The 20,034-nt window shown below is 45.4% G+C and overlaps 1 protein-coding gene across 1 annotated transcript in view; it reads right to left on the reverse strand.

Moving 5' to 3' along the window:
• Positions 1–376: 376 nt before the first annotated feature.
• PRDX1 (peroxiredoxin 1) overlaps positions 377–20,034 on the reverse strand; it is a 103,181-nt gene continuing 83,523 nt past the window's right edge. Inside the window, exons 5-6 of the mRNA XM_033916241.1 lie at positions 17,916–18,046; positions 377–850 (exon numbers count right to left, since the gene is read on the reverse strand). Of these exons, the coding sequence (XP_033772132.1) occupies positions 768–850; positions 17,916–18,046 (214 nt within the window). The 3' untranslated portion in view covers positions 377–767. The remainder of the gene's footprint in view (positions 851–17,915; positions 18,047–20,034) is intronic.

The raw sequence follows: 20,034 nt of genomic DNA on the forward strand, positions 1-20,034 counted from the left end.
GAAAATAAGAAAAAGAAAAAAGGGGAAATATATATTTCCAAAACGGTTTACGTGAGCGGGAAGGCGAAAAGAGAAAAAAGTTTCAACAGCCGTTGAAAATGCGTCTTCTTAGCTCCGCGGAAACTAAGAAACTGGGGACCGCGCGCCTATGTCAGGCGGGAAGGCACTTGCGCGTGCGCGGTGCGGCCTACTAGAACTTTCCAAGTTCTTAGAGTGCAATCACTCTAAAATTGTCCGTACTGGGGCTCCGTCGATGCCGTCACCCATCAGTCAAGAATATGCTGCCTGCTTGTCCTGGGATAACTATTCTTATGTTCTTAATATGTAGAAACCCTACCATTAAGGTATATAAATAAAATGTACAAGTTAAAACATCATAAGTAAACCCAGCACAGTACTTGCTTTATTTGGTTATTTAAAACACAATATTCACAAACTAATAGGTTACAAAAAGATAATGGAGTTATTCCCTTTTCAGAAATGTTACAGTACAGTGAGCTGCCAAGTATCTGTCAGGACAGGAAACTGCTATGTCAAGCTACCATCAGGTTCAAAAAACAGTAAGGAAGTTGGTACTGCTTGCAGACAGACAACTAGTGCTAATTAAAGGATGTGTCGGGAATATCTCCATCTTTAGAACTGTTAGGCTAAACAAGGCAACTCCCTACTCTACAACTTGTTTTATGAACTCAGTTTTGTGTCAAACTGCAGTAGACTAGTTTCCTCACTAGATATAGCAGATTTCAGTGCAGATCAAACAATATCTATCAATGCTTGGAAAAATATTCTTTGCTTTTCTCAATATCAGGCTTGATTGTGTCACCGCCAGGCTTCCAACCAGCTGGGCACACTGAAAAACAAAAGAAATGCATTTTATTGTCAAGTCATTCATTTGGAATCTAACATCTTGGCATAAGTCCAAAGCATGTTGAGGTACCATCAAAAAGCAGTTTGATGTTTGACACCACCACATATTCTCTTATTACAGTACCTGTAGCAGTCCCAAGGTAAAGAATTTCAGAGCCAGTCTGAGTAATTTCACTTGTTAACATTTGAGTTAGAGAAGTAACTTTCAGAACACTTAATATTTTCAGTGTAAACCAGCATCCCCCGCCCAATTCTACCTACTCCTTCAGAAGTAACATTCCTTGGGTAGGAAAAGCCTTGTTTTAAAGCCTGACACCCATCCTAATATCGCACAACAAATATCCCCCCTACCACCCAACTTCAGGTGGTCCAGAACTTAGAACAATTGACCATGACCATTGCTTTACTTTGATCCTAATCATGAGGAATAGGCATCTTTGGATAGTTTGTCTAGAACAGTGGTTCTTTAAGCCTGTGCTAGAGGACCCCCAGCAAGTCAGATTTTCAAGATATCCCTAATGAATATGTATGTCTTACCTGCTAATTTTCTTTCAGTCCTTCCAGACCAGCACAGAACAGATGGGTTTACATCGTTCTGCCAGCAGGTGAAGACAGACACATTGACTTTTGGCTGTAATATAAGTGGGCTGTGCAGTTCCATCTACAATCAGTCTTGTGAATAGACAAGCAGGAACTAAGAACTAAATAACTGAACAATAAATATACCAACTCCACTCATATGGAGAAGTCAAGTAGCTGTCCGGATTGGACATGAAAATTGTTGGATACCGTTTAGTACCAAAACCCTCAAAGTGTTCCCACAGCTCACTAGCTAAGCCAAACAAACTGAATGTCGCTGCTCTTACTATACTCCCCAAAAACCAAGACAACACGATCCTGCGGAAAAACACCATACTCTTCGTGGCACAACACGGAATAAAACAACAAGGAAGGGTCTGTACCGCCCGAAGGCTCAACAAGGACCTGGCTTCCGCCAGGAGAATAGGAAGCAGGTGTCGACAGCCAGGAGAAGCCCCCGGCGGATGTTCTGGCGGCATGGCTAAGAAGTTTAGCGAGTAACCCTCGGAGATGATCCGGAGCACCCAAGCGTCCGACGTGATCTCGGCCCAGGCTGGAAAAAAGGCCTGCAATCGGCCCCCGATAGGAAGGGGGGTCTTTTGACAGTGCGGAGGGGGCCCGCCCCCAACCGCGCATCACGTCAAAAAGACGGAGCGGGTTTAGACGCTCCTTGCGCTAGAGGCTTTGGTTGGGACGCCCTGCCCTGCTGCTGGGGGCGTCGGGGGGGGTGGCCTGGAGAAGGCCGGCGTCGACTTCTGCGGGTACTGCCGCGGAGGGGGTCTAACCGGCTTCTGCGGCGGAGCCCGGGGTTTGGGACGGACCAACGAGGCAATAGAGCGCTCGTGTTCAGACAAACGCTTGGTCGCCGCCTCCAAGGACTCAAACAACTCTGAGCCAACACATGGAAGATTGGCCAGACGTTCTTGCAAATTTGGGTCTATATCCAGGGTACGGAGCCATGCCAGGCGGTGCATGGCCACCGAGAAGGCGGACACTCGAGAGGCGAGCTCAAATGCGTCATACACAGCATGGAAGAGGTAGAGACGCAGCTGGGACAAATTGGACATAAAAGCCCCAAAATCCTCCTTATGGGAATCCGGCATGACTCCATAATACCTCGGCAACGACTTCACCATCTGTCTCAAATAAGACGAGAAGGTGAATGCGTAATTTAGGACCCTGGTCGCCATCAAAGAGTTGGAATAGAGGCGACGACCAAACTTGTCCAAGGTCCGTCCCTCCCGTCCGGGGGGAACTGCCGCAGAGACCCTGGAAGGCTGCGACTTCTTCAAAGCCGATTCCACCAGTAGGGACTGGTGGGACATCTGTGCCTTATCAAAGCCCTTGCATGGAACAGTGCGATACTTGGACTCCATCTTAGAAGGCACCGCTGTGACTGTAAGAGAGGAGTCAAGGTTCCTCAAGAAGGTCTGGCTAAGAACCTTATTAAGAGGGAGCCGAGGTGTCTCTCTGGGGGGAAGAGGGTAAATCCTGCTCCTCCAAAAACTCCTTGGTGTACTGTGATCCTGCTCCCAAATCAAGGTCCAAAGCCCTTCCCATATCCAGAACGAATCTAGAGAAAGAGGAGGGCTTTGAAGGCGGAGAGGGAGATAGAGACGAGCGCCTCGCCAAGAAGGAAGGAGAAGCCTCGCGTGAGTAACGAGGTTCCCTTCCCGTGCCAGACCCCGAACCCCAAGAAGCCGCCCCGAACGATCAAGGCGGGGTCGGGGACCGCCCATGTCCCGAGGAACCCCTTTGGGAAGTCCCCGGGGTATGGGGCACCGAGGCACGCCCCTTCCGTCTTGGCGAAGGAGCCGAACGAAAAAGTGTTTTTTGGTTTTTTTTCGACGAAAACGGAAAGAAATAAAAGGAACAAAAAAGAGAAACACAGCGACCAAATCAAAAAAGAGACACAGCCGCGGTGACAGAAGGCAAAACTAAGAGCACAATTTCCACAGGGCTTCTGGCTCCGCGGAAGAGAATGAACTGAGGACCACGAGGTGGGGATGCGCCCTCTAGTGGGCAAGAAGGCATGCACATGCTTGGTGCAGTGTAGCAAACTTGAAACTTCAATCAAGTTTGCTTGAAAAGCTGTCCGCGCTGGGGCTCCGTAGATGACGTTACCCACATGTGAGAATATCATGCCTGCTTGTCCTGGGATAAATTTGGATTAAGTAAATCACAAAATTTTAAGTGGATGCAGTTGAAGCAAGCTATTCAGGAGGGGTTCCCTGAATGGAAAGATCTTAATATTCAGTATAGTTTGGAATTCTTATGCTTTCAGACGGATTTTTGGGGACACCAAGCCGCACAGTGGTATAAATTGTTGTATGGATATTTGAATAAAAAACAAAAAACTGGTCTTAGGGATATTTGGAGCATTGAGATCAAGCACCAAATTTCTGCTTCTCAATGGCCACGACTTTGGTCTTGGAGATTAAAAATTACAAGGTCAGCATCGATGAGACTAACTTGGTTCTTTTTGTTACATAGAGCTTTTTGGACCCCAGTTCGCTTACAAAAGTTGGACAGCTCTAGGTCTAATAGATGCTGGCATTGTAATTTAGATGCTGGGACTCTAGATCAGGGGTGCCCAACGCGTCGATCGCGATCGACCAGTAGCTCAGGAAGGCAACTCGAGTCGATTGCACTCGTGTTGCCGTCCTGATCTACGGGCCGATCAGCCTTCCTCTCCAGTGTTCTCCCTAGGGCCTTTTAGCTGGGTGGTCCGCCCAGCTGTCATCTGCCGCTGCTGAACATTAAACCCCCCCCCCCAAAAAAAAAAAAACCGGCTTGGAAATTTCAGCCCCTAGCGAACTTATGCTCCGGGCTCTAACGTGTGCATGCAGGCTTCTCTTCTCTTCGAAACCGGAAGTTATGTCCGGGGAGGGGGGGGAGAAGGGAAGCCTGCACGCACATGTTGAGAGCCCTGAAGCAAGCGTTCGCTACGGGCTAATGCGGGAGACAGGTTAGTGAAGCATTTGTTCTTGTTCCTGCCGGGTGCTGCCTACTTTCTGTTTCCGCGAAGGCAGGACCCGGCAGCATTTCCCCCAATAGGTTGATCACGATCTTGGGCTGATCAGCCTTCCTCTTCCCGACGGCAGAATTGACGTCGGGGAGAGGAATGCTGGTTGGCCGAAGCAGGGAGAGCTTGGGGCCTGTTATTGGTGGTGTTTGGGTCCTGGTCCCCGATGGTAATGGCAGTGGCAGTGGCTTGGGGGAGGGCAGGGAGAAAGAAAGAAAAAGGGCAGGCAGGGATACAGAAGGAAAGAAGAGAAACAGAAAAAAATGAAAGGGAGGCAGAGAGAAAGAAAGGGCAGGGAAGAGGAAGGAAAAGTTGGGGGGAAGGAATGAGGTCTGGAGGAGAAGAAGCATACAGGCTAAAAGAAGGGAAGAAAGATTGTATGCACAGTCAGAAGAAGAAAGTGCAACCAGAGACTCATGAAATCACCAGATAAGGTAGGGAAAATGATTTTATTTTAAATTTAGTGATCAAAATGTGTCTGAATTTATATCTGCTGTCTATATTTTACACTAAGGTCCCCTTTTACTAAACCGCAATAGAGGTTTTTAGCGCAGGGAGCCTATGAGTGTCGAGAGCAGCCCTGGGCATTCAGCGCAGCTCCCTGCGCTAAAAACTGCTATCGTGGTTTAGTAAAAAGGGAGGGGGGTATATTTGTCTATTTTTGTATGGTTGTTACTGAGGTGATAGTGCATAGAGTCATCTGCTTTGACCTCTTTGAAAAACCCTGGAATAGGAATGATGATTAACATTTTCTATGCATACAGTGTGCTTTGTGTTTTTTTTTTATTTTATTGTTGGTAGATCATTTTGACTTGGTCATTTAAAAAGTAGCTCGCAAGCCCAAAAAGTGTGGGCACCCCTGCTCTAGATCATTTACTTTTTTTCTGTCCCTTTGTCAATGCCTTTTGGAAGTTAATTTGGCCCCAAATTAATTCAATGTTAGAAAATCATATTGCCCTTTCATATGATACTATTTTATTTGGTACATCTATGAGATTCAAGAGTCAAATTTCAACAAATAACAATAAGCTTTTGCTTTTAATGACAGGGGTTGCCATTCAACATATTACTGGAAATTGGAAGGATTATACTAAACTTAATTATACCTTTTGGTGGAATTCAGTTTGTCATATTTATAAAATGGACAGAATGCTTGCTATACAGCAAGGTAATTACAATAGTTTTAAAAAGATTTGGGGGCCATTGATTACATATTCTAATGATTAGACACCTTGGACACCTTTTTTATTACATAGGAATATTTTTAGTGTGGGATAGGGGAGGTATGTCTTGTATTTTAATGGGTTTGTTCCTGATGAGTGGGCTGGGTGTGGGTGTGGGTCTCTTTTATATGCAATTAATAATAATTGTTAAGAATGTCAAGTGATTTTGTACGAATTAATTGATTGAATATTGTACACTTGTTGCAAGATTTGAAAATGAATAAAGAATTTAAAAAAAAAAGAAATGTTTGGAAAATTCTCAGGATACAAAATAAATTGGAATAAATCTGAAATTCTTCCACTCAATGTACATTGTATAAAAAGTATGTCTGATTCATTTTCTTTTGTTTGGAAGGAAGATGGATTCAAATATTTAGGAATATGGATTAAAAATACAGTGGATGATATGGTAAAAGAGAATGAAAAACTTTTATTAAAAAAGGTTGCAGAATTATGTGAACATTGGAATCCATTACATTTATCTTGGTGGGGGAGAGTTCAAACTATTAAAATGATGATATTGCCTGTGGTTTGCTATCAAATGGGTATGATACCTGTGTTTTTTCAAGGGTCTTTCTATAAAAAATTGAATTAGATTATTATTATTGAATTAGATTATTATTTATTTGGCGTGGTAAAACTCCCAGAATTGCTTTAGTATCTTTACAAAAACCAATTAAGGAGGGTAGGGTAAATTTTCCAAACTTTTATAGGTACCATCAGGCCTATATTTTACGTCAAGATATGTATTGGGTCCTCCCGGAGCTCATTGAGTACACTCCCGATTGGTTATATTTGGAATGGCGACTCATGTTTTCTTTACAACTTTGTCATGTGCTCAGTATTACATTACATTAATGACTTCTATTTCGCCTGTACCTTGCAGTTCTAAGCGGATTACTGTACATCAAAAAGATAACTGGACATTTCCAGGAAGAGGAATACAATTAAAGACGTTGGGCCTAATACATCAAAACAATGGCCAGATTATATAAAGAAAATAGAATGAATATATCAATAGTTTCATTGTAATGGTACTTGTATGTAATACTGTGATGGAAGGAGAGCATTTTCTATTTAATAAGAGTAGTTTAAATATTAGGTGTATTACATAATATTCAAAATATTAAAGAATATGAATTTGTAATGAAATGTTGTACTTAAAGTGTTATATGAGAGTTAATCAAGTGTGTATTTATAAGTTCATATGGTTTTATCTATTACACTTGTTGTAATATGCAAAAATGAATAAAGAATTCAAAAACAAAAGAAAATAGAATTTTAATGGATACTTGGAAAACCTTACGATTTGTCAGTAACTTAACACCTATTCCTATTAACAAATCAAACTATATGGCTAAACTCCAATATTCAAATTGGTGGATTCAAGATCATCTGGAAGCATTGGATAATTACAGGAATATGAATTTTGAATGATGTTATTTCTAATGGTAAACTGCTTGTAAATTGTAACATAAATATGGGCTTAATAAATCACAGTGTTTTCGTTGGTTGCAATTGAAGCAGGCCATTCAGGCAGGGTTCCCTGAATGGAAAAATGGATAAAAGTGGTATAAAACTATTAGTGATCTGGTTAAAAAAAAACCCCTAAAAATGCTCTTAGGGATATTTAGAGCATTGAGATTAAACATCAGATTTCAGCATCTCAATGGCCACAAATTTGGTCTTGGAGAATAAGATGTACAATGTCGGCATCTATGAGGCAAACTTGTTTTTTTCTGTTACACAGAGCTTTTTGGACCCCAGTTAGATTACAAAAATTAAATAGTTCCTTGTCTATTAGATGTTGGCATTGTAATCTTGATGTGGGGACTTTGGATCATCTTTTGTTTTACTGTCCCTATATCTTAGCCTTTTGGAATTCAATCTGGGATCAAATAAATTGTTTATTGGAAAATTATGTAGCGTTATCTTATGATACTGTGATTTTTGGAATGTCTATGAGAAAAAAGAGTCAGATATCATCATGTAACAATAAACTTTTATTGATCATGACAGGAGTTGCCATCCAATATATTACTAATAACTGGAAAGACCATAGTAGATTTAATTTTAATTTCTGGTGGAATTCGTTATGTCACCTTTATAGAATGGAAAGATCACTGGCGATACAAAAAGCACAGTTACTTACCGTAACAGGTGTTATCCAGGGACAGCAGGCAGATATTCTTGACTGATGGGTGACGGCACCGACGGAGCCCCGGTACGGACAATTTTAGAGTGATTGCACTCTAAGAACTTGGAAAGTTCTGGCATGCCGCACCACGCACGCGCGAGTGCCTTCCCGCCCGACAGAGGCGCGCGGTCCCCAGTTAAGATAAGCCAGCTAAGAAGCCAACCCGGGGAGGTGGGAGGGACGCAAGAATATCTGCCTGCTGTCCCTGGATAACACCTGTTACGGTAAGTAACTGTGCTTTATCCCAGGACAAGCAGGCAGCTATTCTTGACTGATGGGTGACCTCCAAGCTAACAAAAAGAGGGATGGAGGGAAGGTTGGCCATTATGAAAACAAATTTTGCAAAACAGATTGGCCGAAGTGTCCATCCCGTCTGGAGAAAGCATCCAGACAATAATGAGATGTAAAAGTATGAACTGAGGACCAAGTAGCAGCCTTGCAGATTTCCTCAATAGGAGTGGAACGGAGGAAAGCTACAGATGCTGCCATAGCTCGGACTTTATGGGCCGTGACAGAACCTTCCAGTGTCAGTCCGGTCTGAGCATAACAAAATGAAATGCACGCTGCCAGCCAATTAGACAACGTACGTTTAGAAACAGGACGTCCCAATTTATTCGGATCAAAGGACAGAAAGAGTTGGGGAACTGATCTGTGGGGTTTCGTACGCTCTAGATAGTAAGCTAGAGCCCTCTTACAATCCAAAGTATGCAGAGCTTGTTCCCCAGAATGAGAATGAGGTTTTGGAAAGAAAACAGGCAAAACAATGGATTGGTTGAGATGGAATTCAGAGACAACCTTAGGGAGAAACTTTGGATGTGTACGCAGAACCACCTTGTCATGGTGAAAGACCGTAAAAGGTGGGTCCGCAACCAGTGCATGAAGCTCACTGACCCTCCTGGCAGAGGTAAGAGCAATAAGAAAAAGTACCTTCCAAGTGAGAAACTTGAAAGAAGCGGTAGCCAAAGGTTCAAATGGAGGCTTCATCAAGGCGGAAAGAACCACATTGAGATCCCAGATAACAGGAGGGGCTTTAAGAGGTGGTTTCACATTAAAAAGACCCCGCATGAACCTGGACACCAGGGGATGAGCTGATAGAAGTTTTCCATGGATCGGCTCATGAAAAGCAGCAATGGCACTGAGGTGGACTCTGATGGAAGAAGACTTAAGGCCAGAGTCAGACAAAGAAAGCAAATAATCCAACAACGTCTCCACTGCCAGGGAAGTCGGATCAAGATGATGAAGAAGGCACCAGGAAGAAAATCTCGTCCACTTCTGATGGTAACATTGCAGAGTGGCTGGCTTCCTGGAGGCATCTAGAATGGAACGAACGGGCTGAGACAAAAGCGTATCATGAGAAGTCAGCCCGAGAGATACCAAGCCGTCAGGTGCAGAGACTGGAGGTTGGGATGTAGAAGGGTCTCCTGATGCTGTGTAAGCAGAGAAGGATACAGTGGAAGAAGAAAAGGTTCCCTGGAACTGAGTTGAAGTAGAAGGGAGAACCAATGTTGCCTGGGCCACCTCGGAGCAATCAGAATCATGGTGGCTCGTTCCCTCTTGAGCTTGAATAAGGTTCTCAACATGAGAGGCAGAGGAGGGAAAGCGTACAGGAACAGATTTGATCAATCGAGGAGAAATGCATCCGCTGCCAGACGGTGAGGAGAGTAGAGTCTGGAGCAGAATAGGGGCAGCTGGTGATTGTGAGGAGCTGCAAAGAGGTCTATCTGAGGAGTGCCCCATTGAGCGAAGATAGACTGTAGAGTTACAGGATCGAGTGTCCACTCGTGAGGTTGGAGAATTCTGCTGAGCTTGTCCGCTAAGGAATTCTGTTCTCCCTGAATGTAGATAGCTTTCAGGAAGAGATGGTGATCTATGGCCCAAGTCCAGGTCTTCTGTGCTTCCTGGCACAAGAGGCGAGAGCCTGTCCCCCCTTGCTTGTTGATGTAGTACATGGCCACTTGATTGTCCGTGCACAGCAGAAGGACCTGAGGAAAGAGAAGATGTTGGAAGGCCTTGAGGGCATAAAACATCGCTCTGAGTTCCAGGAAATTGATGTGATGCTTCTTTTCCTGGGCTGTCCAAAGACCTTGAGTCTGGAACTCGTTCAAATGAGCTCCCCATGCATAAGGAGAGGCGTCGGTGGTGATGACTAGTTGATGAGGAGGCTGATGGAACAGAAGACCTCTGGATAGATTTGAGGATACCAACCACCATTGTAGAGATTGACGAAGAGATGATGTCACAGAGATGTGTCGTGAGCAAGGATCCGTCGCTTGGGACCACTGAGTAGCAAGGGTCCATTGAGGAGTTCGCAGGTGAAGACGTACGAGGGGTGCGACATGAACTGTGGATGCCATGTGACCCAAGAGTATCATCATTTGTTTGGCAGAGATGGAATGTTGTGGAAGTACCTGCTGACATAGAGACTGAAGAGTCTGAAGACGGTTGGATGGTAGAAATGCTCTCATGAGGAGTGTGTCCAATATCGCTCCAATGAATTGGATTCTTTGAGTGGGAATGAGATGAGACTTGGGAAGATTGATCTCGAATCCCAATATTTGTAGAAACTGGATGGTTTGGTTGGTGGCCAGGAGAACTGCTGGAGCGGATGTGGCCTTGATTAACCAGTCGTCCAGGTAAGGAAATACCTGAAGGTGGTGAGAGCGCAGAAAAGCAGCTACCACGATGAGACATTTGGTGAACACCCTTGGAGAGGAAGCAAGACCGAAGGGCAGCACCTTGTATTGGTAATGACACTGATTGATCATGAAACGGAGATACTGTCTGGAGGTTACATTGATTGGAATGTGAGTGTATGCTTCTTTGAGATCGAGGGAGCATAGCCAGTCGTCTTGGTTGAGAAGAGGATAAAGAATGGCTAAGGAAAGCATCTTGAATTTTTCCTTTACCAGATGTTTGTTGAGATCGCGAAGATCTAGAATTGGTCTGAGATCTCCTGTTTTTTTGGGAACTAGAAAATAACGGGAGTAGAATCCCTGACCCTTTTGATCTAGAGGCACTTCTTCTATAGCGTTTAGAAGAAGGAGGGATTGAACTTCCTGAATGAGGAGGGCAGATTGAGGACTGTTCAAAGCAGACTCTTTTGGCAGGTTTTGGGATGGAAGAGTCTGAAAGTTGAGAGAGTAGCCGTGGCGGATGATGTTGAGGACCCATTGGTCCGAAGTGATAACTTCCCACCGGCTGAGGAATAGAGAGAGACGACCTCCTATAGGTTGAGGCAGGAGAGCAGATATAGGAGTACTGGCTATACTTTGGAGAAGTAAGTCAAAAGGGTTGTGTCTTCTGCTGTGGAGTTGGCTTAACAGGCTGCTGTTGCTGTTGTTGCCTGGGAGGCTGACGCTGTTGCTGCCGTTGACGCCTGGGTTGCTGAGCAGTTGTTGGCAATGGCCGAGCTGTGAAACGGCGTTGATAGGCTGACTGTTGTCTAAAAGGCCTTGTTGGGGGAGGCTTTTTCTTATTTTTAAGAAGGGTATCCCAACGTGTTTCATGAGCCGACAGCTTTTGAGTAGTCGAATCCATGGATTCTCCGAAAAGCTCATCCCCTAGGCATGGGGTGTTGGCTAACCGATCCTGATGATTAACATCAAGTTCAGATACCCGAAGCCAGGCCAGGCGACGCATTGCCACAGACATTGCTGTCGCTCTGGATGTAAGTTCGAAGGTGTCATAAATGGATCTAACCATGAACTTACGCAACTGAAACAGAGAAGACAAGCAATGGTGGAAAGATTGTTGTTTCCGTTGAGGAAGGTATTTCTCAAAGGAAGCCATGGTGGTAAGGAGATGTTTCAAATAGAAAGAAAAATGAAAGCCATAATTTCCAGCTCTATTTGCCAACATTGCATTTTGGTAGAGCCTCTTACCAAATTTATCCATGGCTTTGCCCTCTCTGCCAGGAGGAACAGAAGCATATACACTGGCTCCTGCAGATTTTTTAAGGGTGGATTCGACAAGTAAAGATTCATGAGGAAGTTGTGGTTTGTCGAACCCAGGAATGGGAATTACTTTGTACAGAGAGTCTAACTTACGTGGGGCCCCTGGAACCGTTAAGGGAGTCTCTAAATTCTTGTAAAAAGTCTCCCTCAAGATGTCGTGAAGAGGGAGCTTCAAATATTCCTTTGGAGGTTGGTCAAAGTCTAGGGCGTCCAGAAAAGCTTTAGACTTTTTGGATTCAGCCTCCAAAGGAATAGACAGAGAATCACACATATCTTTCAGGAAACTGGAGAAAGATGAAGTGTCATGCTTAGAGGATGGGTCATGTACAGCAGACTCCTCCTCATCTGAGGAACATTCTCCTTCAGAGAGAAAAGGCTCTTCTGAATCTCCCCACAGATCAGGATCCCTGACATGGGGAGAACGATCCCGAGACTCAGGGGTAGTTGGGTCTACATGCCGGGTCTTGCGCACCGACTTACCCGATCTCATCGACATCGACCCAGGCGATGTAATCGGTTGTACCGGAGCCGAAGTCTGCACCGATTGATGCTGAGCTCTCGGCTCCGGCGCAAGGACTGGCATCGATGTCGATGAGGTGGAGTGAATCGGCACCGAGGGAGTGGATACCGACAATATAGGTTGCTCCACTATCGGTACCGGCTCAGTGCGGACCGGCACCGAAAGGTTCGGTGCCAGGATCGTTGGAAGGAGCTGTTGCAATTGCTGCTTGAGCTGTTCCTGGAGAATGGCCGTAATACGGTCATCAAGGGATGGCACCGGTACCGCTTTTTTCTTCTGCGGTACCTGCGGTGCCGCTCGACGCCCCGGAGATGAGGAGCCCGATGTCGAGGGACTCACCTCAATAGGGGCGGAGCGCTTCCGCTGGCGCCTCACAGTCGGCAGGATTGGACTCACTGCACTCGAGACCGGAGGACGTTCCAGCGGGGAAGGCTTCTTAGCCGGCTTACCTGCATGTTGAGACGCCGGTGCGGAATCTCGCGGCGTCGAAGAAGAGGGTGCCGACTGAACCGGTGCCGAAGTCGGAGTCGATGGAACGGGATCGGACATCTCGGCACCGAAAAGTAATCGCTGTTGTATTTGGCGATTTTTTAATGTTCTCTTTTTCAGTGTGGCACAGCGGGTGCAGGTGGAGGCCTGATGCTCAGGACCCAAACACTGTAAGCACCAGTTGTGTGGGTCCGTGAGAGATATGGGCCGAGCACACCGCTGGCACTTTTTAAAACCTGGCTGAGGGGGCATGAACGTGAACACCGCTTCAGCCAAATCGAAGGCCGAGGCTTCGATGGTGGCAGAGGGCCCCGCAGGGGAAAAGCCAAATTGAATGAAAAAACAAAAAAGTTTTTTTTTTTTTTTTTTTTTTGAAAATAATGAAAGAAAAAGAAAGAGGCAAAAGCCAAAAAGGTTTACGCGAGCGGGAAGGCAAGTTCAAAAAATTTTCAACAGCTGTTGAAAAAACACATCTTCTTAGCTCCGCGGAAACTAAGAAACTGGGGATCGCGCGCCTCTGTCGGGCGGGAAGGCACTCGCGCGTGCGCGGTGCGGCATGCCAGAACTTTCCAAGTTCTTAGAGTGCAATCACTCTAAAATTGTCCGTACCGGGGCTCCGTCGGTGCCGTCACCCATCAGTCAAGAATAGCTGCCTGCTTGTCCTGGGATAATGGAAATTATAAGAATTTTATAAAAATATGGGAGCCATTAACATCTTTTTGTCATGAGTAATGCCATTTTTCAATCAAATATATACACCACTTAGTGTTGGGAGGGGGGTGGGTTATATAAGAGGGGTTATGTGCCATAATTAATAATGGGGTTGGAGGGAGGGTGGGATGAGGGATTCTTCTATGTTTATAAGTATAATGATAAGATTTTTAAGTGATTTATTAAATGTTGTTATTAAGATATTTGTACACTTGATGAAAGGCTAAAAATGAATAAAGAATTTAAAAAAAAAAAAAGGGCTCATTGCACAACACTTGATCTAGATGTAAGTAAAGAGCCGGTTAAAGAAAAATCAATTACAAAAGCATTGAAGGTTCCCTTCAGACCGGCACTGCCTCAGGAATTTTTTTTTCCTGTCAGAACAGACTCCACTGGTTCTCTAAGCCACAGTTCTTCAACCGCCGGTCCGCAAAAAAATCTTGCCGGTCCGCGAAGGATTCAGGACCCTGCCGCAACAAAAGGTGCCGGCATCAGCTGACGTGCAACTTCCTGTTGCCGTCGCTATGCCAGCACTCCTGCCGCGTTTGTCTCCGCACCCCCAGAAAAGCAGCGGCAGGTCTGTGTGCTTTTAACTTCGGCACACAGCTGCCCCTAGGCAGTATTTTAGCGCGGTTTCATGAGGCAGCCTCGGGGCCTTTGGTAGGCCGGCCCACATCGCATCATCAAAGTGGGCCGACCTACCAAAGGCCCCGAGGTTGCCTCATGAAACCGCGCTAAAATACTGCTTAGGGCAGCTGTGTGCCGAAGTTAAAAGCACACAGAGCTGCTGCTAGCCTACATAGAGGGAACATTTTCTGGAGAAGGGGTACTCCTGGACAAGGTAGGGGAAGAGGCTACTGCTGACAGGGGAGAAGAGAAAGGGAAGGGATGAGAATTACTGTTGGATAAGGGGAGGAGGAAAGGGAGAAGGGGTACTCCTGGACAAGGGAGGAGAAGGGGCTACTGCTGACAGGGGAGAAAGGGAAAGGACGAGAGTTACTGTTGGATAATAGGAGGAGGAAAGGGAGAAGGGGTACTCCTGGACAAGGGAGGGGAAGGGGCTATTTCTGACAGGGGAGAAGGGAAAGGGAAGGGACGAGAATTACTGTTGGATAAAGGAGAAGGTACTGCTGGACAGGGGAGGAGGAACATTGGAAGGAAACAGCTGGCAGGGAAATTAGAGGAGGGGAAGGAGTCAGGATGGAATGGAGAGATCAGATAAGGGAAAGGGGAAAGACAGAGGAATGACAAGGTAGAGAGAGATTGATGCTGGGAAGGGGGGTCAGATGAAAAATAAGGAAAGAGGGACAAAGATGCTAGATCTGGTGTAGGAGAGAGGGGCATAGAAAGAACGCAGATACCATATGGGAGGGAGGGGTGAGGCCAGAAAGTGGATGGAAGAGGCAGATGCTGGATTGAAGAGACAGAGGGCAGACGCTGGATGGAAGAGAGTGAAAAGACGATGAAAGCAGAAACCAGAGACGACAAAAGGTAGAAAAAATAATTTTATTTCTATCTTGTGATTAGAATATATCAGATTTAAAATATGTATCCTGCTAGAGCTGATGTTAGACATAACTGGGGAGTGCAAAGCCCAGGTAGTGCGTCTTTAGCTTCCAGCTGGCTTAGGGCTCTCTCTGACCAGGAAGCAGTTGCCCTAGTTGCACTCCCCCTAACACCATTCCTGCCATGTGTGACTGCGGTATTCTGTTATTTGTGTAGCATTCTGTAATAATTTGGCTTATTCAGTTTTCTTGATAGTAGAGGGGATATATGTGAAGGGGAGGGGAGACGGGGGTTTTGTTGATCCTTGCCCTGTATTATTTATATTTATAAAATGACAATTGTACAGATTATTGTTTCTTTTTATAGTTTAATAAAATATGTTCAATATAAAATCATAACTATTTGAGGCTTGTGCGGATGGGATCAGATAGTTAATGGGACCGAGCTCGCGGGGACAGGGCGGCAATGGGGTTTTTAAAAATTTCAGTCTTATTAGTTTGCCGGTCCACGAAATAATTATTTTATTTCCGCCGGTCCATAAGTGTAAAAAGGTTGAAGAACACTGCTCTAAGCTATACACCTTGCCGATATCTGTGGCAAGTTTCATAGCTGAGGCACCTCTACAAAAATAGGAGGAGGTGGAGGAAAAAGAAATGGGGGAAGGACTCAACTCATGAACCATTGAGTGCAACACCCCCCAAGGTTGGGTGAACCCCCAAACAGGGTCCCCCAGGCTCAGTCTGGCACAAGAACGGGGACAAGGAGCGCTAAAGAAATTCCAACAGGCCTAAGGGGAGACTGGTACAGCTCACTTTCACCTGCTGAGAGACTGAGCAAAGACTGGTTTGCTAGAGGGAGCTACAGCTATTAATACTACAACCAAAGTTTGGTTTCAGTCTCCACCTGCTGGTCAAAGTGATTTATTACCCATCAGCGAGGCTGTACCAGTCTGGAGAGGTGATAAAGAAAAAAAGAATTGCATTTCAGATATTTTAGCTTTTCTAATAACTGATTCAGAGACCATTGAATGGTGTGTCAGCTGTTACAATCATAGCCGGGGCCTTCTGCACCTTGTATTTTGAGTTCAAGGTGTTTAGAAGCAGTGGAAACCAATTGATGTTTCTGCCAATTGGAAAGCTGGAGGTCTTGAAGTACCTAATGTACTGTAAGTGAAATTAGCTCCTTAGAAGGTGTTTGATAAAACTGGAATATGGTTTGGAAGGTTTTATTTTGTTTGCAGGTATAGCATTCAAGTTCAAGTTTCAAGTTTTATTTCACATTTGATGGATCGCCTATTTCGAAATTCTAGGCGATGTACATAATAATATAATATAGAAACTTTAACCAAATTACAAAATCAATTAAGACTCACATGAAAGGTAGGGAAGGAGGGTAAAGTTACAATGTGGGAGAAGAAAAAAACAAAAAACCAGGGAAGAACGAAAGGTAGGGTAAAATTTATGAATAAAAATTTATGCGTAAAAAATTTATGCATTAAAATTGTTTAAGGGCGTCCTTTAGTTGTATTATAAATCAAAGGCGTCCTTAAATAAATAAGATTTTAAAAGCTTTTTAAATGTTATGATATCACTTTCAATTCTGATGTAATGGGGAAGGGAGTTCCACCATTGTGGCCCTGCGACAGTAAACATTTCAGCTCTTCGTGTTCCGATGACTTTTAATGATGGGACAGTTAATAAGTTTTGATTAGATGAGCGCAGGGATCTTTGAGGTGTGTATGGCTAAGGAGAGAAAACTTTTGGAGGAACTTAGGATAAGAGCTTCCAAATCCTATAGCAGGGCAGGTAAATGTGTTGGGAGTTGGATTCTGGATTGTTGAAATTTCCTCTTCAAGGTCAAACCATTCTTCTGGAGATACTGAGGGATGAAGAGGAGAGGAACAGATGATGTAGAAGGGCTCCAGTCCAGATTCTGGAGTGGATCGGGATAAGGAAGAGATTTTGACAGGGTACGATGGGAGGATTGATTTGTCCATATAGGAAGATGCCGTTCTGCAAGATATGATAGCTCAGGGGTGAGAGATAGAAGGGGTAGAAAATCTGCCTTAAGTAGTACAGCACCATCTTGGATGAAATGCTGGAGCATTAGTAAGAGGAAGCTGATTGGGGCATCTGAAAAGTTCCCTGCACAGGGGGTGGCAAGGATGGTTGTTTTAGAGGTAGTGTTGGGGGGAGAAAATTCACAATCGGCTCCCGATACCCATTTGTTACACAGGGGCCCCCACAGCCCACACTCAAGCATCTGAAAAATCAGCAGGCAAGCAAGCTCCCAGGGTAATGGACCCCAAAAAGCAGGCTGGCTCCAGAGGTACTCTAAGAGATTGGCCTGCGAGCAGCAGCCCATCCTCATGGATCTGTGTCCTTTCCCCAGCAGAGTAAACCCAAGAAAGGAACCTCTGACCACCGAAGCAACACAGGAAAAAAGAAACAGATGGCAAAAATAATAAAAAAAGCAGATTTGAGCGACATCCTTCTGCAAAGTTCCTGACTACAGGAGGACAACAGCTACAGTACAGAAGCCTATGTCTTTGCAACAGAATAGTGGTTCAATGCTTGATAGTCACTTCTTGACAAAGTAGCCAGCAAGAGTTGAACTGAAGGAGGAAATGCTTAGGAGGGTTCTTGTTGAGGGAGGTTTCTTTGAGTGGGCAGACTTGTTGAGCCGACGGCTATTTTTTGCCTTCATACTCTATGTTTCTATGAGGTTACTACACAGGATACAAACCATTGTATGAGTAAAGGTGGTAATACAGTTCTAACACAATACTCCCTTCTTAGGGAAGCATGTTTAGTAGGACTATACAGACCCAGTACACTGATTTTACCTTCTCCATATTTGTCAGTATATTGAAAAGCTTGGACCAGGCGGAGAGTCTCTTCCACAGAGCGTCCTACAGGGAGATCATTGATTGTGATCTGACGTAATATCCCCTTGTCATCAATTATGAACAGGCCCCTAAGGAGAAAAAAGTCAGTATTCAGTAACCATTGATATATTGCACAGTACAGTTCAAATAGGGAGCAGGCTAGAGGTTAGTGCTATGGACACATATCATGGGGAAACAGGTTCAAGTCCCACTATATCTAATCTAATCTTCAGTTTATATACTGGGTCACCTCCCGAGGAAGCTCAACTCGGTTCACAAATGACTAGGCGGGTCACTCAACTCTCCATTACCCCAGGTACAGAAGCTTAGATTGTGAGCCCCCTAAGGACAAAGTACCTGTATACAATGTTTACAGCATTGCACACACCTAGTAGTGCTATGGAAAAAAGGAGAAATTAGGTTCTTACCTGCTAATTTACTTTCTTTTAGCTTCTCCAGACCAGTAGAGGTTAACTTTACGAATGGGTATATATCTAATCATGACCAGCAGGTGGAGACTGAAAACAAAACTTTGGGACAGTATATCCTAGCCCCTCCTCTCTATTTCCCTCAGTCTGCCGAATAGCCAAGCAGAACCAAGAACTGGAAAACAACAGAGAGAAAAAACAATACTCCGAAAGGAGTAACAAATAACATACCCAAAATGCTGTTGGAAAATGCAGAGGAGAAATTCCCGAAGGAAGAATGTCCCCACAGCTCGCCAGCTAAGCCAGCCGAGCCACAGCCGCTGTTCTTCAATTCTCCCCGGCCCTAGAAAAATACTAGAACCCGCAGCAAAAACCAAAAACTGCCCGCGCAACAGCCCCAACAACAACAACAACAACAGACAGGGTGGGGACCTCTACTGGTCTGGAGAAGCTAAAAGAAAGTAAATTAGCAGGTAAGAACCTAATTTCTCCTTCTTTAGCACTCTCCAGACCAGTAGAGGTTAACTTTACGAATGGGACATACCAAAGCAGTCCCTCTCACGGGCGGGACCCCCGAAGGGCCGATACCAGTACACGCTCACCGAACACCGCGTCCCGACGCGCCTGCACATCAACCCGATAATGACGAACAAAGGAATGCAAGGAGGACCAAACCGCAGCCTTACAAATATCCACTGGAGGCACGAGCGACGACTCAGCCCAAGAAGCCGCCTGACCCCGAGTGGAATGAGCCTTGAGAAACTCCGGAACAGGCTGCTGTTTCAGAAGATAAGCGGAAGCAATCGTCTCCTTGATCCAGCGCGCAATAGTAGCCTTAGAAGCGCCTGCTCCCCGACGAGGACCCGCCAGGAGGACAAAGAGATGATCGGACTTCTGGAAGTCCTGGGTCCGCTGCACATAAGAGCGAAGGACCCGACCGACATCCAACTTGCGCAGCTGCCGTTGCTCAGAAGAGCCCTCCCGACCACCCAAGACCGGGAGAACCACCGATTGATTGACATGAAAAGGAGAAACAACCTTCGGCAGAAAGGAAGGAACAGGCCGCAAGACGACCCGCTCCCTAGAAAACTCCAAGAAGGGAGCCCTACAAGAGAAAGCCTGCAGCTCAGAAACACGCCTAGCAGAAGTAATGGCCACCAAAAAGACCGCCTTCAAAGTAAGGTCCTTCAAAGAACAGTCGTCCAAGGGCTCGAAAGGCGGACGCACCAAAACAGAGAGAACCAGATTAAGATCCCAAGAGGGAACCGAGGGCCGTAGAGGAGGCCTAAGCAACTTGGCCGCCCGCAAAAACCGAATCACATCAGGAAGAGCCGATAAACGCTGACCTGACACCAACCCTCGAAAGGCCGACAGGGCCGCAAGATGAACCCGGAGAGAAGACCAAGCCAGGCCTCTATCCAGGCCATCCTGCAAGAACTCCAGAATGTTAGGCAGAGAAGCGCGAAAAGAGGTCACTCCCCGCGCCCGACACCATTCCTCAAAGAGACGCCAAACCCGCACATAAGCCCAAGAGGTAGAAAGCCTCCGGGACCCCAACAGTGTAGAGATCACCTTGGCTGAATATCCCTTCTTGCTAAGGCGACCCCTTTCAAGAGCCACGCCGTAAGACAGAAGGGAGACGGGTCGAA

This window comes from Geotrypetes seraphini, chromosome 12, assembly GCF_902459505.1.
Source record: "Geotrypetes seraphini chromosome 12, aGeoSer1.1, whole genome shotgun sequence".
Lineage (NCBI taxonomy): Eukaryota > Metazoa > Chordata > Amphibia > Gymnophiona > Dermophiidae > Geotrypetes > Geotrypetes seraphini.